The sequence below is a fragment of the Eschscholzia californica genome, unplaced genomic scaffold (assembly GCF_041429995.1).
Source record: "Eschscholzia californica isolate CP2 unplaced genomic scaffold, dmEscCali1.0.p SCAF_3, whole genome shotgun sequence".
NCBI classification, from domain to species: Eukaryota; Viridiplantae; Streptophyta; class Magnoliopsida; order Ranunculales; family Papaveraceae; genus Eschscholzia; species Eschscholzia californica.
Genome location: NW_028238420.1, coordinates 35,840,746 through 35,861,570, shown reverse-complemented (window position 1 = coordinate 35,861,570; position 20,825 = coordinate 35,840,746). Strand labels below are relative to the sequence as shown.

At 37.9% G+C, this 20,825-nt stretch overlaps 1 protein-coding gene across 3 annotated transcripts; it reads right to left on the bottom strand.

Moving 5' to 3' along the window:
• Positions 1-3,410: 3,410 nt before the first annotated feature.
• Positions 3,411-7,985, bottom strand: LOC147549877 (uncharacterized). Of its 3 annotated transcripts, none has more exons than XM_086666545.1 (6): positions 7,788-7,979; positions 6,910-6,963; positions 6,251-6,376; positions 5,588-5,679; positions 4,294-4,369; positions 3,411-3,880 (listed from the first exon to the last, which is right to left on the bottom strand). In XM_086666545.1, the coding sequence occupies exons 3-6, from the start codon at positions 6,318-6,320 to the stop codon at positions 3,603-3,605; spliced, it is 516 nt and encodes a 171-aa protein (XP_086522671.1). In that variant the 5' UTR covers positions 6,321-6,376; positions 6,910-6,963; positions 7,788-7,979; the 3' UTR covers positions 3,411-3,602. The 3 variants fall into 3 exon arrangements, with proteins under 3 accessions (XP_086522671.1, XP_086522674.1, XP_086522673.1); XM_086666548.1 differs by having other exon boundaries at positions 6,251-6,368; positions 7,788-7,950; XM_086666547.1 differs by lacking the exon at positions 6,910-6,963 and having other exon boundaries at positions 7,788-7,985.
• Positions 7,986-20,825: the final 12,840 nt, after the last annotated feature.

Here is a 20,825-nt window from a genome sequence, read left to right as displayed (position 1 = left end):
GCACATAAAACAACTTATGTTAGGAAGGATAGTTCTGGGTCTTGGCACTTTCTTGCCTATTCTTCTACCAGATGGTCTCCTTCTTCTAACGTTTTCCGTTCCCGTATTTGCACCTTCCTGAACACTAAGAATTTCTTCTGTAGTTTCAGATGTGCTGATTTTGCTTTCAGCCACTTCCAGAATTGCGACCAGACTTTCAAAGTAACTGTTACCAAACTTTTCTTCAAAGTTAGTTATTACATCCTGATAACTATCGTCTAGTGAACGCAGGATAATGTCAATCGCCAGTTCGACTTCCATAGGAGATCCCATCCATTCCATGTCTTTGAAGTGATCAATCATTTCCAAAACATGGTGACGAACTGATTTCCCTTTCTCAAGTCTTTTTTCCAGTGTTACCATTGTGATTCTAAATCTCTCCATTCAACATTGTGTTTTAAACACATCTCTTAGTTGTCGAATGATGGTGTATGCTTCCATGTCAATAAACATATCTTGATATTTTCTTTTCATGGACATTAGCATTAAACCGGTTACTGGCGCTGACTTCCTTCAAATAGTGTCTACTTGCTAACGCTCTTCATCAAAAGAGGTTTCTGAAAGTACGAGGATTGGAGTGTCCAATACTTCCGCACTTTCTCAATGAACCCTTCTTAGATTTCTTTCCCATTGAATGAAGTTGGTGTCATCCAACTTCATAAGCAGGGTATAGAGATTGAAAATGCTGTTATTTTCCATAATTAAACTACATGTAAGAAATGCGAAAGTGATTTAAACTTGTTATCCTGGCATAATTCTTAATTTGCCTATATTATTCTATATTTATTGTCCCTAAGAATAATATAATTTCAAGATCCCATTCCTTCGAAATTAAGCGTACTTTGACACTGCCCTCAACTCGTCGTCCTGTGTGAGTAACACTTTACTGATCATACTCTTATGGCTCTTGGTTGACTAATTTCACACTTGAGTGTCAAATTGTCCTTTAGCCCCGAAATCCAAAACCCTTTTGCTGACTCGTTGAGAATAACCATTTAGACTTGTAGAGCACTTCATAGATCTACCCGTATTTTCCTGAGGTAAAAGATGGCACCCTGCTTTGCCACGACCCACCATCGATGAACTAGGGCTCGACAGGTGTCTTAATCTGGGTAGGCTTTACTCAAAATTCTTTTTGGGACTATTACGTAATTTATCAAGTTGCATTACTGTGAACTCTAGCATAACCATTCATGATTTATTACGTAAAAGTTTATGTGGATTTGCGTAATGATTTATTAAATCTTAGTATTACCCCTAAAAGATCTCATCTTTTAGGTTATTTCTTGTTCGCCTATGGTTCGTTCAGATTCATATCCATGAACTTCTATTGACTACTCCCACTTGAACCATGATCTCATCGTTCGGTTCGTCAATAGATTATAAGACCCTATACTCTAAGTATTATTCGGGCACATGCACTTGTGCTTAGAAACAAGAAACGATTACTTATCTACAGGTATATTATTCTACGCAATCACACATTCATACATACAATAATATGACATTCTTAAAACAAAGTATGTATCCTAGATTCGTTTATAGGTTTGCTACGTTTCGTATAGCTAATAGCGGGAAATAGTGACATCTCTATGTCTAATGGGCTCTAAAATTTATTTTCGTAAAATTCGGACTAAAAGCTCATTATGTTTCTTCCTTAATGATTTCCAAAATCGATTCAAGGAAAAACTCCGTTTGGGCTCTCCGATGGCCTTGGTCAATGTCGGAAAAATATGCTTGGAACCGGGAGAAAAAGGTTTGAAAAACTCCCACTTAGGTCAAGGCCCAAAAGCCCTCGAGTCAAACTTGAAAAGACCTAAGTCAACCATGGTCAAAGTCCCTTGACTGGTCTCGGGTCACCCCTAGACTTTGTCTCGGATCAGCCTAATCATAGGCCGGACCAAGGGACAGCACGTTCCTGTCGTGGTCTGTCCCTCGACCAGACGCGTCCTTACCGGGTCAGATGCGTCCTAGACGCTTCTGGCCTAGGACAGACCATAGGTATCTCGGATGGGATGCGTTGGATGCGTCCTGGACGCGTCCTATATGCGTCCAGATCATCGGGTCTATTGCGCACCCTCTCGGATGCCAAGTCCGAGAGGTGTTGGAACAGTGAGACGCGTCCTAGACGCGTCTCGGATCGGGACAACATATAGGCCATGTCGGATGCAAGGTCCGAGATGCCTTGGTGCTTCACAGTCGCGTCCTAGACTCTTCTGTGCACGGACGACACGGGCATCCTGCATGGGATGCCTTGGACGCGTCCAGATGCGTCCTAGACGCTTCTAGTTGCTCCATACGCGTCCTAGGTGCGTCTGGAAGCTTCCAGTCGCATCCTAGATGGATCTGGTTACTCCAGACGCGTCTTAGACGCTTCTGGATGCTCCAGTCGCATCCTACATTTTTCTACCTTGTTTAAATGTATTTGGAGCCACACGTGTCCAACTTGTTATTTTTAGAACCATAAATGTCCAACTTGTTATTTTAAGATCTCTCAAGGTGTAACAAAAAAAAGATCTCCCAAGGTTATAATCGACTCGAGCTAGATCACCTAACTCATTTCTAGTTTCAGTCATCACTCTAAGTAATTGAAACAACAATTCTAAATGGCCGCGGCTTTGGGGAATAAAGAAAATTCTCCGGGGAATAAAGACTTTTCATAAAACTAGTCAAATAAGATTGACTTTTTATGTTTCTTTTTATTGCTAAGGGGCTTCTAATTTTAAAAGATGCTATAAAAAAAGGCTCCTCCATCTCATCACCTCTCTCTGCCACTTCATCGACACCTCATCATCTTCTCCAGCGAAAGTCGCCGGCCGGCCAATTTTCCGGCCGGCGACCTTCAAACATAATTTTTTTTTTCTCTCCTTTTTTTTTTTTTTTTTTTTTTTTTTTTTACCTCTCTCTCTCTAGAACTGTTCTAGAGAGAGAGAGAGTTAAGAAAAAAAAAATTAGAGAGAGGAGAGAGAAAATTAAAAAAAAAAAAAATATTATGTTTGAAGGTCGCTGGCGACTTTCGCCGGAGAAGATGATGAGGTGTCGAGAAGATGAAGTGGCAGAGAGAACAGATGAGATGGAGAACTTTCAATAAAATGTATTCTGTATTCCCTATAAAAATTTATTCCCCGGAGAATTTTCAAAAAAATCTGGATTCCCTCGAGAATTTATTCCCCGGAGAATTTTCTCTATTCCCCAAAGCCGCGGCCTTCTAAATCTAGGCAATTATATCAAACTATAAACTCAAAATCACTCTAGGTTGGCCATTTGAAATTAGCAGTAATTCTTGTATAATACTATCATCATAATATTGCTGTTGCAGGAGACAAGAATGAGAAACTTGTAAGAAAATAACAGTAACGAAAAAACAAATCTACTATCGAAGCCATATCAAATAAATAAATCAACGAATAGATGGAGATCAGAAATATAACCATGGATGACAATAAACATTTGAACCTCCTTTTTTTTTCTAATCAACTGACTTAGGAAGCTAATTTGGTAGATTCAACAATACAACTTTTACAAAAATGATCTACCATTTTACAACTTCATTTTCAACTTAACTACCCCAGATAATGCGATATAGTCTTTCTTCTTCCTGTTAAAATCTTGTACCTTTCTTCTCTTTCTTTATCCTTGGACATATAATAATGTAAAAACCTTAAGAAGAGCAAAAACCAAAACCCTCCCCAAGAAAATCCACCAAATGAGAACCCACCACCACCTCTCCCTCCTCCTCCATAACCACCACCACCACCTTCGTCGCCACGATAAAAAGGTGGAACTTCACTCCCATTAAACCCAGAGCCACCATCGTCTAGCAGCGGTAATGGTTCTTTACCTAATATATTCCAAATTATATGAGAAAAATATCCCCAAAATAGTAAAAGATTAATAAATTTGACAAAGGAGGATCCACCCATCAAATTGTACTTCCATTATATCATGAACAGAGCTCGAACAAGAACCTCAAGTACAGAGGAACAGACGTACATGGAAATCATCGAAGGTTAGTTTTTTTGTTGAGGATGGTTACCCTATTATGCATAAAAATCACTTCGTGTCAAGCCATATAGCTATATCAGTTAACTACCATCTTAGAGCATCTCCAATGCAATACTCTTTTTTTAGTTTTGCATTAGATATGTTCTTAGTCTGAAATCATTGTTTGATCATTTCTATGTAAGCCTATAGAGTTGTGCTAAAAAAATCATCATCGACTTTGAAATCACATCAGTAAGAATTGACACTTACTTATCAGGGGAGAAACAACACTTGATGATGATTTTCGAGATATAGTTTCAGTTTGTGCAGTTCCACATTTCACTTCCTGCATAAGGAACCAACTTAAATGCATATTAAACATTTCGCTTAGTAGGATGAAGTATAGGAAAATCTGAAAAAAAAAGTTAATTATAGTGATGGCGAGGAAAAGGAAAGCTGGATAGCCAAATTTTAATAAAAAAAATGTCTAGAGCATGTATGTTAGTTGTCCTATTAGTCAATAGAGAGTATTGATTTGATTTTCTTCAGACATGGTAGAATAGAGATATTCTATTTCATTTATCTCTCGAAAATAAAATTTCACAAACTTTTATTTGCTTACATTAAGAGTATTAAGTTCAATGGTAGTTCGCATTGGAAATGTTACTTCTACACATTTACTTTTTACTACTTCTTGACTTTTTATTTACTTGTTGCCTTACAATAAGAAAGAGAAGCTCCCCAATTCAATTAGGATTCTACTTTATGTTACAAATAGTTTTTCACTGAATTTCGTCAATTAGGAGGGGTTTTAAGAGGTTGTTTACTTCATGTTTACAAGTATCCAATGTTATATTGATATCTTTAGAGAGTTACCTATATAAAGCTCACATGAAAAATTTGTAGAAGTTCAATGAATAAATCTATTATGTTTGATTATGTTCACAAGTTTCACCTCATCTCCTAATTATTCTGGTTGAACTTTATCACGGGTATATTCATATCTGACCCACTAGTTTGTCATATTTTCAGTTTGATTTTTTCCCTTGCGGTTTCTTCTAAACTCCGTTACTGGGTCACTTCTTTTTTCCAAATTAGCCCTCCTTTAATTGACCCCGAATCTCTCACTCTTAAACCTCTTTCTTGTTTTTTACTTCTTCTTTCTCTCTTCTTTTTCATCCTCTACTTGTAATGAGCACCTACTGAGCATGAGAATGTCAAGACATCATATATCCAATTCTCATTTTTGGGGGGTTGACTTAAAAGGGTGTCTTTGAATCCAAGTGAGTCGAAACAAAAGTCAAAATACCATAACTTAGTAAATTTATGTTTGTCAGGTAGGCAACGAACGCAACATGTAGCCGACGACATATGCTTTATTGCAACTCTAAATCCAAAAGTGCAATGTAGGCAATAAAATTAGTTGATATAAGTATTCTTTTTCTATTTCTAAAATTCTCACCATATAAGACGCCCTCCACTATAATATTTATATGTTCTCACTAAAAATTGACAACTTCTTTATTTGATAAGAGAAATAGCGATATGAAAATAATCGACTCACCAAATCATTACATCGCATAGCCAATCGAGCACCACGGACAATGACCCTTTGGCTTCCAAAGGGCACTAGAGATTTCTTGACGGTCAATCGCCCTAGGGAAAAACATAATTTCAAAAACGTCATTAAGAATGATTGAAGTTGTGTTTTTCTTTCAAATACTGAATTACAATAGTACAATAGACATGCCAACAACTCGAAGCCCAATTGGTAAGTGCATCTACTTTGCAATGCGGAGGTGCCAGGTTCGATCAGGCTTTAATCCAGTAGTAATTCGACAATTATCGTGCTTATCCCATCGATGTATCAATGCCTTTGTAATGGCCATTGTAGTCAATATTCAAAAGAAAAAAAATAGTACAATAGACATCATATATGAAATGACTTGGATACATCGTAAGGATAGAATTTGTTCATAATTACCAAGAAACTACAGTAGAGAAACTAGTAAACCCTAAAGACAATAAATACTACCTTAAAGGTCATTCTATACAAAAATAATTTTGATTCAAAAAAATTATATTATGATTATAACAAAAAAAACAATTGTAAAAGCGAATATAATATTAGAGAAGCCATTGATATTGTATATTGGAAATGGATATTCGTTCTTAAAAGATCAATCACAATCTTTAACCAACAAGAGAGAGAAAGAGATGTAAAAACCTGTAACTCTGTTGAGGAAGGATGATTGAGGAACTTGAGCAATTGTTGATGTAAATGATATACAAGACATCTCTGGTCATAAAATGGATGAAACAATTTGAAGAAGAAGATCTTCGTTCTAAAACCCTAAAAGAACAAAAAAAGAAAAAATAGTAAATGATGGATTCATCATCGTTATGAAGGCAATTTGATATAGAATTAGCAGGGGATTATTTATTGTGATTTTCTATTTTATATTGGTTTCTTGCTCTCCAATAATAATAATATTTGGATGGAAAGTCTGTAGTCGGTTAGGGGTAACTCTGGATTATTCCCCGTGGTTAATGCTAATCTTTATTAGTTTTATTTACACCTTGTTTACACTTGTCACTTTGGTGAAACAATTGGTCCAACCTAGGGGTGGGAAAAAGACTGGCAAGCCCGGATCCGCCCGAGCCCAATGTGTCAGTGGGCGTTCGGTGTCCGAGACAAACACTACCCGTCCTGGCCGGTAAGTTTAGTCGGACGAGCACGGACAAAAAGCTCTAACCGGCCTTCCGTCCGAGTCTGACCAATAAGATTGATCGATTGATATTTTCGACTTAGACATTTTAATCGTATATAGATAATTCTAATCAATTAGTATAGGTAGCATTTAGAATTTTAGATTACACACTTACACGCAGAGGCGGAACCAGGATTTCAAATCTGGGGAGGGGAACCGTTAACTTAAACTTCACAAATTGTTTCATCACCAAAAAAAAAAGTAACTATATCAGTTTCTACTTTACAAGCATGTAATGTCCAAAAATGAAAACTTAAAGTTGGGACTAGATACATCGGTAGAAACGATTGATCATGCTAAACCCATTGAAGTGGATACTAGATAGAAAGGAACAGAAGAAGTAAAAGATACACAAATTAAGTTAGCTAAACAATAATCACATATTCATCAATACCAATTACAAATCAAATTCTTTACTAGACTAAACAGTAAATACAATATCTAGGTTTATGGTTTTGAATGTGAAATTCAACTTTTGAATCACACTCTAGCCGTTAATATTCAGCAGTCGCCTATTCATCATACCAAATAAGGAATCATATTATTCATTTGACCTAAATAGTAGTACTTAATCAAGGTTTAAGATACAGACTAATTTAAATGAAACCTAGTTTTGATTCAAATTCTACTATTATACTATAACCTATCTAGGTTTTGCATAAGTTTTTTTATTGAAAGATCAAAATATAATCGTTTAGTGAAAGAACACAACAAAATTCTAAAATAATTATAAGAGAAACCATTGGGAGTATAGATTTTCGAATAAATTTTCTTTATCAAATTTCATTATTGAACAATTGAGAGAGGTAAATCCTAAAACAATTTAGAGAGAGAAACTATAAGCTGTAACAATTATGAATGTATAATATACAGATATTTAATTTTCTAAATATTAAGCTAATCAATAACAATTACAAGAGGAAAACAATTAATTCCTAAAATAATCTACAAAGAAGAAACTAATAGTCTAAAAGAAATTCAATTAGTGATTACCTGAATGATTAAATCAAAGCATGAAAACTGAAATATTGAAGAATTTTGAGAGATAAGATGAATCAAAAATCTTCAATCTCTTGAATCTGTTCCTCCTCTCGCCCTCTAAACTCTCCTCCGTTAAGCTTTCTCTCGGCTCTGTTTCCACAAAACCCTTACGCCTGTTTGATTAGTCTAAAACACTTTCTTAACAAAAACAAAAAAAAAGAAAGTATATTAGTTTCTTGCTCTCCAAGTCACAAAAAATAAGGATATGGCAAGCGCTTTAGGGAAATCAAAATAGTTTCCGGAGTGTTAATACTTTGTCAAAAACTGGCCAACTAAAGTTGACCAGTATATTTTCTAATTGTTAGGGGGAAATTTTTTTTTTACCATTTCTTCTCCAGTCAAGGCAAGGGTTATCGGAATAAAAGTTGACCAGTATATTTTTAATTGTTAGGGGGAAAGCAAATTTTTTGACCATTTCTTCTCCATTTCGGCAAGGGTTTTCGGAATCCGGCCACCACCATCATCACCAAAATCCGCCCACCACCATCTTCACCAAAATCCGCCCTGGACCATCTTCACCAAATTCGACCACCACCATCAACACAAAAATTCGGCCACCACCTCTTCACCAAAATTCGGCCACCACCATCATCATTTACATCTTTCTCTCTCTCTTTCTGCCTCTCTCTCTTTATCGATCCCATTGCCTCTCTCTCACTATATCTCGTTCTCTTTATCATTGAATCTCGGCTTCTCCGATCACCAAACCCTGATATTTTGTTTCACTCTCATTCACCCTAAACTCTCTCTAACAATTTCAGATTTCGTGGGGCAGTCGGGCCACGAAATGGTACGTGATCGACCGACCCACGAGATCTTGTGGGTCTATCGACCCCAAAACCTTTTCGTGGGACGACTTCCCACGAAAAGTTGGTGGTCTGTCGACCACGAAACCCTCGAGGAGGGTTTAGTGAAACCCTCCTCGAGGTCTTGTTCCGATTTAGGAAAACTTCCGTGGGTCTGTCGACCCAAGAAACCCTCGAGAAACCCTCATCGGGGTCTTGTTCCGGCGAAGGAAGAGTTTTCCTTCGTCAGAACTGTGTATGAGAGAGAGAGAGAGGCGGTAAGAGAGAGAGGGGCAGAGGGAGAGAGAAATCCCCTTAGAACTAAGAGAGAGAGAGAGACGGTAAGAGAGAGAGGCGGTAAGAGAGGGGCAGAGGGAGAGAGAAATCCCCTTAGAACTAAGAGAGAGGGAGAGACGGTAAGAGAGAGAGACGGTAAGAGAGAGAGAGAGAGAGAGAGGGAGAGACGGTAAGAGAGAGAGAGAGATCGGTATTTGGGTTAGGGTTTATTTTAAAGTTCTAAGAGAGAAACGGCAAGAGAGAGATGAGAGAGGAGGAAGAAAATGGTGGTGGGTGTGGCCGGAGGTGGTGGTCGTAAATGGTGGCCGGAGTTGAAGATGATGTAGAAGAAGATGAAGAAGCAATGTTTTATTTCCCCTAAAAATTTATTTCCCTGAAGAATGTCTAAAATTTCACATTTTCCCTTTAAAATTTCACACCTCGGAAACTATTTGACTCTCCCCAAAACGCTGGCCTAATAATATTTAGATGGAAAGTCTGTAGTCGGTTAGAGGTAATTTTGGATTATTCCCTGTGATTAATGCTAATCTTTATTAGTTTTATTTACACCTTGTTTACACTAGTCACTTTGGTGAAACAATTGGTCCAACCTAGGGTGGGAAAAAGGCTGGCAAGCCCGAATCCGCCCGAGCCCGATGTGTCAGTGGGCGTCCAGTGTCAGAGACAACCACTACCCGTCCTGGCCAGTAAGTTTAGTCGGACGAGCATGGACAAAAGGCCCTAACCGGCCTTCTGTCCAAATCTGACCAATAAGATCGATCGATTGATATTTTCGACTTACTTAGGCTTTTTAATCGTATATAGATAATTCTAATCAATTAGTATGGGTAGCATTTAGATTACACACTTACACGTATGTGCATGGAATGCTACGTTTCTTATTTATAAAATTTTGTATATCTTTCGTCTTAAAGAGTTCACAATGTAGGACTATGTTATCGTTACAAAATAAGTTTTGATCTCTACAGTTTAATCTCACATCACTAGTGATAAAGGAAAAAGTGATTGAGTTTTCTTATAAAAGAGTTGAGGGATAGAACACTCTTGGTTGTTGTAGGTTTATGAGCTTTGCTTAGGTGAAATCTTAGTACGGATTTTTTATGGGCACTCAAACAAAAAAAATAAACATTGTGCCTGAGTCCGACCGGTCTGGTACTCGGATTGCTCGATAATTTAGACGGGCTCCGACGGGCAACACATAACCAAACTTTGTCAAGTGTCCGCTCAATTTATCCAGATGTCGAACAGACAAATTGAGAATTTCCAGATGTCCGAACGGGACCGGAAGAGCAAGTGACCGCAGACTACCTGTGTGGTCGGTTTCCACCCCTAGTCCAGCCTATTAGGCAAATAAAAAGTGACGTACGAGCCGAATTTCGGCCGACTTTGGACCGTCGGGTTTGACATTTCGGTTGGCAAGGAACAAAGTTTGAACTTGGTGAGCTTTTTAAGTTCCAATTTCAGTCCTCAGAATGTGTCGTATTCATTGCCTCATCCTCAAGATAAATGATCTGGACCGCTGATCTTAAATAAATAAAACAAATAATTCACAACTATAGAAACTCATATCTTTCCTCCCCTCTCCATCGCACATCTCCCATATCACTTTGTATCCATGACTGAGATATCTCATCAACTTTAGGTTTAGTTACTGCAATTTGAGTACCGTTTACGTGAGTAAGCAAGTCGAGTATCAAGTTTTAGCTTTTTCGCAGTCCCTCTCTCTCTCTCTCTCTCTCTCTCTCTCTCGTGTTCTCGATTTTGAAGGGAAAGAGTAAAGTTAAATCTCTTCGCGGAACCCTCTGGTAATAAATCTAATTCAATAATTTGAGTTGATTCATCTTTACTTATCGAGTTTGTTTCGTTTCCAGGCTTATAATTTGGTGTTTTAGGTGTTTCTCAATTCAAAGTTAAAAACTTAGTGTAACTTAAATCTTTTTTATGTTTTCAGAAGACCATTCATTCCATCTTCTTATTCATTCCATCTTCTTTTTGATGAGGGTCTGAATCGTGCTGGAGTCCCCTATTCAGAATCTCCTTCAGGTAGGTTCCGTCATTTTTGCTTGAAAGGAATATGTAAAGATGACATGCCTGCAGAACATTATTTTGGTGGAATTTGGAATATATGAAATATTGTTTTCTCCCAAGAATTTCAGATGGTAAGATGGTTGAGGGCTTGGGAACATTCAGTTGTCGGATCAAGTTGAGCCTCACCACAATTAAAAATTGAATGAGTCCCAACCTGCTAAGCCGTTTATGCAACATCCCTTCTGAAGTTTCCGGCAGGATAAATGGTTATTCTCGGTTTGTATGTCTTTTTCTTTTTTGGTTTATGTCTTCAAACCTCTATTCTTTATTGTGTTCAGGTTACCCATCTCAAGTAGGCCTTAAGAAAGCATGATGAATAGTTACAATCGGCCTTAACAGCCAACACTCTCTTTAGTGGTCCACGTTGATTAATAGATAGTGTTTGATATCTAATGACATATGTGTTGTTGATGTATATTAACATGATCGCTACTTCATGAATCTTCTTATCGATTGAAGTGCAACATCTTACAGAATGTATCTTTTTCAGGTAACCAACAGGACAATCCTTTGATGTTACTTGAGAAATACATTGATGATGATGTGGATGACGAGGAACATAAGAGGCTCAAGCACGATTTAGATAATTCTTCAATTGAACAAAATGGCAAGGTAATTGATTGGGTTTATATCCTTTTGCTTTTGTGGTTATTAACTATTAGATAGGTTATGTGTTTGCTGACATGCTTGAGTTCAATTAACATTAGCAAACAATATCTTATAAATCTTTCTGAGGTATCTGCACATGTCGAATTAACTGAGTTTATGTTTTGGGTAGGTTGAAGAGCCTGCTAGTATGAAATGTGAAGATTTGGAAGACAGAGCAGATGACTTTTCTGCTGATAAAGTAAACAAAGAAGACTTGGAGAAGGCATTTGCATCACTGGAGGCACCAAAGGACTTGGACAGTATGGAATTTAAGGGAAGTGATTTTACTGCATCAGGAGATGCCCTTAGCGACGCAAAGACAACACAAGCCACTGATACAGGGAATTCAGGGATTCAAATGAGTGGGGATATGACTTCTGTTTGGAAAGTAGTAATGCATGAAGAGAGTAACCAATATTATTACTGAAATACTGAAACACTGAAACATGGGAAACTTCATGGGAAGTACCTCACATTTCGGTTCAGAAAGCAGAAACAGAAGCTGGAAAGGAAGAACCGCGTAATACTAATCACATGGGAATTGAGAGCACTTTGCCTTCAGATGATACTGTTATTGCTGATTCAAAAAAAATAAAAAATTGGTTAACGATTCTCATAATTATGACAATGGACTTCAAACTGATAACGGGAATGGACAAAACAAAGGCGAGAACCAAGAAGTTTTGAATTTAGTTGTTGATGGTAGTCTTACAGAATTAAGAGGTAGCACCATTATAAATGTATATTGTGAAAAGACACATATAGATTTATTATTTCCCTAATGGCCCCCAACTTTGTGACCAGCTTCCCGCCTGGCCCCCTACTTTACGAGAAATACCCATATGGCCCCCTTCCGTTATAACACCGTCACTCTCTCCTCCATCATGTTTTCTCTCGCTGCCAACTCACGCCACATCATCTGTTACGCCACCTCATCACCTTCTCCGGCAGAGGTCACCGGCCGACCAAATTTCCGGCCGCCGACCTTCAAACTAAAAAAAAAAATATTTTCTCTCTTCCTCTCTCTCTCTAGAATTTTTTTTTCCTCACCCTCTCTCTCTCTCAAACTCCGGAGAAGGGGTTTCCCTTCGCCGGAGCTAGGTCTGTTCGTTGAACAGACCTTGCAAGGTATGTTCGTTGAACAGACCTTGCAAGGTATGTTCGTTGAACAGACCTTGCAAGGTATGTTCAACGAACAGACCTAGATCTGCTCACGAACAGACCTTCAAGGTCTGTTCGTGAACAGATCTGTTCTGTTCACGATCAGACCTTGAAGGTCTGTTAACGAATTAGACCTTGAAGGTTCGTGAGCAGATCTAGGTCTGTTCGTTGAACAAACCTAACGAACAGACCTAGCTCCGGCGAAGGGAAACCCCTTCGCCGGAGTTTGAGAGAGAGAGAGTGAGGAAAAAAAATAAAAAATTTAGAGAGAGAGAGGAAGAGAGAAAAAAAAGTTTTTTTTTTTTTTAGTTTGAAGGTCGCCGGCCGGAAATTTGGCCGGCCGGCGACCTCTGCCGGAGAAGGTGATGAGGTGGCGTAACAGATGATGTGGCGTGAGTTGGCAGAGAGAGAAAACATGATGGGGGAGAGAGAGTGACGGTGTTATAACGGAAGGGGGCCATATGGGTATTTCTCGTAAAAGGCCCCCCCCATCGTCCTTCACAAGACAGGATCTCTTTACCCTAAAAAGATCACAAGAAACTCAGAGTTCTCATAATTCGCCCCCAAAAGGATCAATCAATATTCATTCTTTTACTGCAAAGAGCACCCTGACTGGATTGAGCGTTAGAGCGGTTTTCGAACTTTTTGCAGGTTTTTCCCCCTCGGGAACAGACGAACAGGAATAAGAGCAAAGAGCTGGAGCAAGGAGCTAGGAGCAGGAGAAGGAGCAAGGAGTAGAAGCGAGGAGCTGGAATAATTTGGAGGAGAAGCAGGGAACCAGAGCTGAAAGCAGATTCGACCACTATAATCTAACCTAACTCAACAGAACAATCAACATAACGGAGGCTGTCATGGATCAACTCCCTTTTTCATGCTGATCTAACGGAAGGCCATTTTTTGACATTAGCATTTGGCGCTAGAAGGATGGCATCTCTCCAGCAAAATCATCAATTCGGTAACCCAAATCCTATTCATTAAACTTTTGAGACTAATTATTTCTTCGAATCCATTAGAAAGGCATGACGTCGAAACGCGACACCGTCACGAATTCAGTGACGGACTTACCTCCCCCAGAAAATTGGGGACCCGAAATCAAAGAACCAAAAAAAGAAGAAATCCAGGAGGAAGAAGAAAGGACAGCGGACCTGACCGTACCAGTGCAAATTGGAAAAAAGGCCAGCGAGGTGACTTATGTCGGGAGCACCCTGGACGAAGGCGAAAAGAAAGATCTGGGTTCCTTTCTAGGGCACACCGTCATATTTTCGCCTTCGGTACCGACGAGGTACCCGGCATAGATCCCGGATTATCACCCACAAACTCAATATCAGAGAAAGGAATAGATCCGTGAAACAGAAAAAGAGGAACTTCGCACCAATTAAACAGGCCGAAATAGCCAAACAAGTTAAGAAGCTCCTAGCGTCAGGAGTCATAAGGGAAGCACGATATTCTGAATGGTTGGCCAACGTGGTATTAGTAAAAAAGAAGAACGATACGTGGAGAATGTGTATAGACTTCACCGACCTGAACAAAGCTTGCCCGAAGGACAATTTCTCGCTACCATCTATGGATTAGCTGGTGGATTCTACAACCGGCCACGAACTACTCAGTTTTATGGACGCCTTCACAGGATACCATCAGATCGCCATGCACAAAATAATTTTTTAACAAGATTCTAAGTTTAATCGACATATATACAATTTTCTTAATGATTTCCAAGGAAAAATATGTTTTAGACATGTAAATATCGAGCTAGAGATAAAAAGTCAATCACAAATTCACAATTTCTTCAAGTTCGAAGAACATAAAGTTAGAATGAGCGAGAGGAACTCGTTTTAGGTAAATCACGATTGTTTTAGTTAGTTACTTTAAACAAATATAAGTTTTAAAATAAATATAGACAATAAATATCCACCATAGATATTTCTCTTAAAATTTATGGAAAGAATAAATATATTAACTCAACCATTAGAAACCTTTGGTTTACCGATGGTTAAATATATATTTATGAAAGGTAAGAATGGGAAGAAATAAATGGCTTGATGCATGGGGCCCACTAAATAGTAAATTTTGGGACTTATTTTTCATTTTCTGTTTATTTTGATTTTATATTATTTATTAATTTATGACTGGATATACGACTAATTACCCCCTCTATTTTTGGACCTTAAACTCAAAAATCGTAATCGAAAATGGTGAAATTCTTTGAAAAAAATACCAAAACTTTGTTAGGATAAAAAAATATATATAAAGCAGTAAGTGATATTCACTTGAAAGCGGTTGAAAAAGATTTTCTCCCGTCGAATCTCCTAATCTCACAATCTTCTCAAGGAAGAAATATCAACAAACTAATAAATAGGGAGAGAAATACGTGGGTAGAGAGAAATACGTGCGTAGTAGTTATTGTAGGGATATTCTAACCAATTTTAATTTATTTATACGATATAGATTTTATATCATTGGTCGGATGTATTCTCAACTAAATTTCTAAAAAAAAGGGACAGTCAGACTTATCTCCTGAATGAGTTGTTTTAATATAATAGATCGTGAATTTTAATGTTGAGGTATTTTAATATAATAAACTATGAATTTTAATGTATGGAGATGTGAAAGGATAAAGGACCCATCTTAATTCGTTTGAGTCCATAGCTCTCCATTAAAAGACTTTCAAATAACATGGGTCTCTCCTTTATTTTCTTTTGAAGCTGCACACAAGATGTTTGTTAAAATGTTTGAATAGAAGTGGTTATATCTAGAGTTTCTTTGTCCAGTTTGGGGAAATTACTTGGGGAGAATTGCTCCTCGCCGGAATCTGTTATTCAGGAGCAGATAATCGGTAGAAAGGTGAGCATCTGATTGTGGGCAGCTATCATGGATGATGATATAGAGAACACTGTTGATCTTATGGAAAACCTAATGGGGAAAGATAGTAATGGTAGAGTAAAACTTGAGAAGGGAGATTCGAAACCTGAAGACGATGGTAGGAAGTGTCTAGCAGTTAAACGTATCACTGAAAAAACTATGAACATGAATGTGTTGAAGGAGATATTGAATGGAGCTTGGAAGCCAATAGGAAAATTTTGGCTTAATGAATTCTATGGAAACTCGTACTTAATCAATTTTGAACTCACAACTGATAAGGAAAAAGTCGAAGAAGGCACACCATGGTATATTCAAGACGATCTGTTGGTAATGGAAAGATGTGAAAGAAACAAACTTCCTGAAGATTATAAATTTCAGTTTGCAGACTTCAATATACAAATCTATGGCTTGCCAGTTGAATACTTAACTAAAGAGGCAGCGAAGAAGATAGGAGCATTAATTGGGAAGCCATATGATATTCAGGACGAGGAAGTCAACAAATGGGGAAGGTATGAGAGAATCAGAATTAGTATTGATATCACAAAAACCCTAAAAACGGAAGTGGAAGTTGATTTGTCGGATAACAAGCAGTGTACATTGAAAATCAAATATGAAAAACTATTCAAATGTTGTTTCTATTGTGGTAAAATTGGGCATGTAATGGCCGATTGTGAAGTTCGAGCAAAAGTGAGAGAGGCGATATCAGATAAATGGTCGGCTGAGAAACAAGACAAAGCAAGAATCCTCTTACTTCCAAGATTTACAGATGACATGAAAGCAACTTTCAAAAGAAACCCTCGGTATGACAATGGGAAAATCAATGGAGAGAAGCGAATTGAAAGAAATAACAGTAAAATGACAATGGAGATGCCGAAGTACATTGAGAAGGAACAAGCAATTATAACAACACAAAAAGCGAATCAGTTAGCAAAAGAACCACACATGGAAGAGTCAAGGACCTTAAAGAAACATATATTTCCTATAGTGAGTACAGCAGGAAGCTCAGGAGATAGTATGTTAGATGAAGACACCATCACAGAGATAATAGTTCGACCATTTGTGCAAAACACATGGAGAATAAGGGAAGAGGAGCCAAAACAAAATCTGAAAAGAAAACTGAGAATGTGAAGAGAGGTGAAGAGGGTAAAAACGATCGAAAAAAGACGAGTTGGTAACCAAAAAGGCAGTGAAAATTAAAGGACCGATTACAATAAGTAATGTAGGAGATAAGATGCTTATCGATCAACATGGAAGTATGGACAACCAACAACTACAAACGGAGCTTACAATAACCAGACTAATACTTGCATTACGGAGAACAAGGTTGATGGAGGACGGGCTTTGGCTTCTAAACTGTTAGGACCATCACGACATGACGGAAAGGAGGAAATCGGACACAAGCATAACTTATCGCAGAGAACATGGAAGAAATTAGCTAGAGATCTACCAAGAATATTGAATGAAGGAAGTGAACTAACAGGAAAACATACTAAAAGAGGTAGAGAAGAGGAAGAAGTGACCCTTTCGGACTACGTCGAAGGGGTCAATGATAGGCCTAAAAATAGGTCTATTCCCGCAAGTATACGGGGTCAAGTTATAGTATTGAAAATAAGATCGAGTATCGTCCCAAGGACAAGCTATTTTATCTAAATCTCGAATTAAAACCCCCTTTCATTAATTTTGATTTGTTTTTAAGAAACTATTTTAAAAAGAAAGCAATACTAAAAGACTAATAAGAATGAAATCAAGATGAGAAGAAGAATCTAGGGTTTTCGATTTCACCACATAAATGGACTACTTAAAACATGCATTAATTAACAAATCCCTTTTCTCATGTATAACTCAAAATCTAACATAATAAACTATTTAGATTTCGGAATATATTCTTTAATAACACAATTCAAAATCAAGAATGTATGATTGACTACCATATAAAACTAATTTCCTACACTATCATTCAAGATCTAAAAGGCATATCTCATCTAATAAATCAATAAAAGCATGAAATATCTAATTATAATACATGAATGATAATAAAGTTATAGAATCAACATGAAATGACAATCAATAGGCATTGAAGCTCAAAATAAGGATTCATTGATTTATAACATATCTCAAAATAAGCCCAAATATGGGTTTCCTCTACACCCTAGATACAAAATTTAGCTACTCATGGAATCTAAAATAATATTCATTGAATTTATAAAATAAATGGAATTACAAAAGATTAATGGAAAGAAATCACCAAGAATGTTCCCAATCCATATTCCCATGTATCTCCATTTTGATGTCCAATTTAAGCTCCAAGTATCTCAAGAATATTGCTCAAAACTCCAAATAATAGCTTATTAGAAGATCAAAGAAGAGAAATTTAGAAGAGAGATAGAAGAAGAAGAGATTTTAGAGAAGAAGGTATGAAGAAATTAGAAGGTTAGAAGAAGAAATTAGAAGGAGAAAGAAATTAGAAAGAAAATGTAGAGAAAAGATGAAGGTGGTAGAGAAAGTAGAAGAAAAGAATGGGGGATTAGGGTTAGAAATAGAAAGAGAAGTGGCTTAGAAATTAGATAAGGAAGCCATTTGAGAGGGTTGTTGAAGTCTAGGTTTTAATGGAGGAGAAAGAGACTTATTTATAGAGTTGGGTTAGGGTTTTGGTTGGGTCAAATGGTAAAAACTGAAAAAGAGAGGGTCACTTTTGGAATTTGGGAGGGTTTAAAGTATAAAAAACCCTAAAGCACAAGTATGGTCGGCGGCTGGTTAATTTTGGTTCAAATCCGGATGTTAGGGTGTAACCGGAGGTAGCATAATAAGGTGTGACGAATCAGCCACCGTTAGATCTGCACGCGCACTAATCTGGATGGGCGGGAGCGAGCCACGTGGCCGGGATCACGGAGGCTAAGTGATACGGGTAACACGGGAACAGATTAGTGAGAGGGCAGTCAGCAGCCGCACGATTTCAAAAACGCGGAAGTGGGCGGATAAGATTAAAACGTGGGATCTGGGTAAACCGAGTTAAACTGCGACCGAAACATGGGATCACACACTAAGGTCCGTTTCGCTGCTTGGCGGAAACACGGGAATCGCGTATACCAGCCTCCGCTCGTCGACACGTGTCTGTTGGTGTACCGCGCGCCAAATCTGTGCCCGCTATTGTCCCGCAAGTCAACCCTCTTTGACAAAACTTTGACCTTGATTTATTCCTTCGTCCGGACTCGGATTTGACTTCCGTTTTCTCCTACAGACTCGTCTCGACCTCTACTTTTCAACCACGCACTGACCTTGGCCAAATTACCAGAATGTCCTCGACTCCAAATGACCAAAATATCCTTCATGCACTTTTTCCTCGTTTTTAACCGTTTTTCACTCCTAACTCTCCAAAAGACACCTAATCAAGAAAACCAACCATTTTATTATAATAAAGACTCGAAACGAACTAACTCGACTAAATCAAACGACTCTGATGGGACATTTTCATGACCCATCAAACATCCCCAAACTTAGATTTTGCTAGTCCTCGAGCAAAACAAAACAAAAACCTAACTCACTTTCGGAGGAATCCCGGTTGCATTTAGCATATGCAACAAGCCGTTAAACCCCTAGGTTGCCCTAGTGGACGAGTTTTGTCTCGTGAGGGTGTCCAGAGAATATACCCACAAAATTCAAAAATATTTCAAAAATACAATAGGGTTCAAAAACACTCAAAGTCAACTAAGACAGACCAAAAATGTTTATCTCCTAGAAAATTTTAGCAAGCTAATAGGAATCAGTCAAAGTTAACAACACTATACAGACGTTAAAGATCTCTTCACTAGTAGTATAGACTCAAAGTGTACGTGACTAGCCACAATAAGAATCACTTCAGTTCCAAGCAGACAGACCCTTGATCCCTATCTTAATACATTTCGCCTCGACTTTGGCCTCACAGACATACGCTCTAAAAGATGAATCACTCAGAAATGGTTCGCTCGTATGTGCGAGTGTGATCACTAAACTTGAACTCAACACATAAAAAGGGTGAGGACAACATTTTAGAACGAATGATCTACGAAAAGGAATATAACCACTAAATGGAATGGGGAAGCTCACTTACCCTTCTCACCCACTCTACCTTATAATAATGCTTCCTAAAGGTCAACGGATACAAGTGATGAGATGGATGGTGATGAGATCCCGAGAATGTCGACGCCTTCAATGCTAGAGAACTTCAAGCAACTTCCATTCTTAGCTTTTTGCTTCGAACACTTATTTTACATAACAAACTAAAGTTCACATGAACTTTTTACATAAACTTTCTTTTTTTTTTTTAGAGATTTTTCTCTTCACTTTTCAAATTTTTTTTTTTTTTTTTTTTTTTCAAACACACTATTAAACACAACTATAAACCATGCAATCAATGCAATACCAACACTAGTATTCTCAATAATCAACTTTTCCTTCTTTCACACTTTGCTTTCACATTCTTCTTTCTTTACTTTTCATGCCTTCATTCTCGAGAGTCATATGATGAATGGATGGTGGAGTATCCGTCTTCCTAAAGTTGACACTATTATCGGGTTTCATGGACTACAAGAGTAAGGTTTATTCGCTATCCTGATGTCACTCCTAGTGGCTATGGAAGTTGAGCACACGAGATCAAATGAGCTCTTTTTACAAAGTTGCGAGGTGGAGTAGCTCTTCACTCTACTCGGAATTAGCGCAGAAGAGTACACTCAAAGGTAATAGAAAGGCTCAGAAATCTCACAAGGGTTAAGTCTCCACTAATGATTAATCTAGTTCTCTCAGAACCGTCTACCCTTCACTTCCATAATACTCACATGGCTAGCACACAGACGACCTCAAGACTCGAAATTCATGAAGAAACCTTTAACAACCGGATAATACGGTCAACTCGACTCTATAACTATTAACAAGCCAAAAACAACCATTAGACTCACATTTTCGTTCCAAAATTGAAAATTTTTGAACCCTCTCGAATTTTCGAAATGAAGGACTTAGCAAAAAGTTCTTCCCTATCCCCAAACTTAAACCGAACATTGTCCTCAATGTTCTAAAGACTATGCCAAAATAAAAAGATGAGAGGAAAGATATTACCAGACTCCACTGTCCTGTATCAGAAGCATGGGTTGCCTCCCAAGAAGCGCTAAGTTTATCGTCT

Bases quoted from the DNA above. Each gene is read 5' to 3' on its own strand.
- LOC147549877 (XM_086666547.1), bottom strand. From the start codon at position 6,320: ATGTCTTGTATATCATTTACATCAACAATTGCTCAAGTTCCTCAATCA. The intron at 5,680-6,250 runs GTTTTTACATCT...GTTTTTCCCTAG, and splicing joins CTTCCTCAACAGAGTTACAG to GGCGATTGACCGTCAAGAAA. The intron at 3,881-4,293 runs GTAAGTGTCAAT...GGAATATATTAG, and splicing joins TGTTGTTTCTCCCCTGATAA to GTAAAGAACCATTACCGCTG.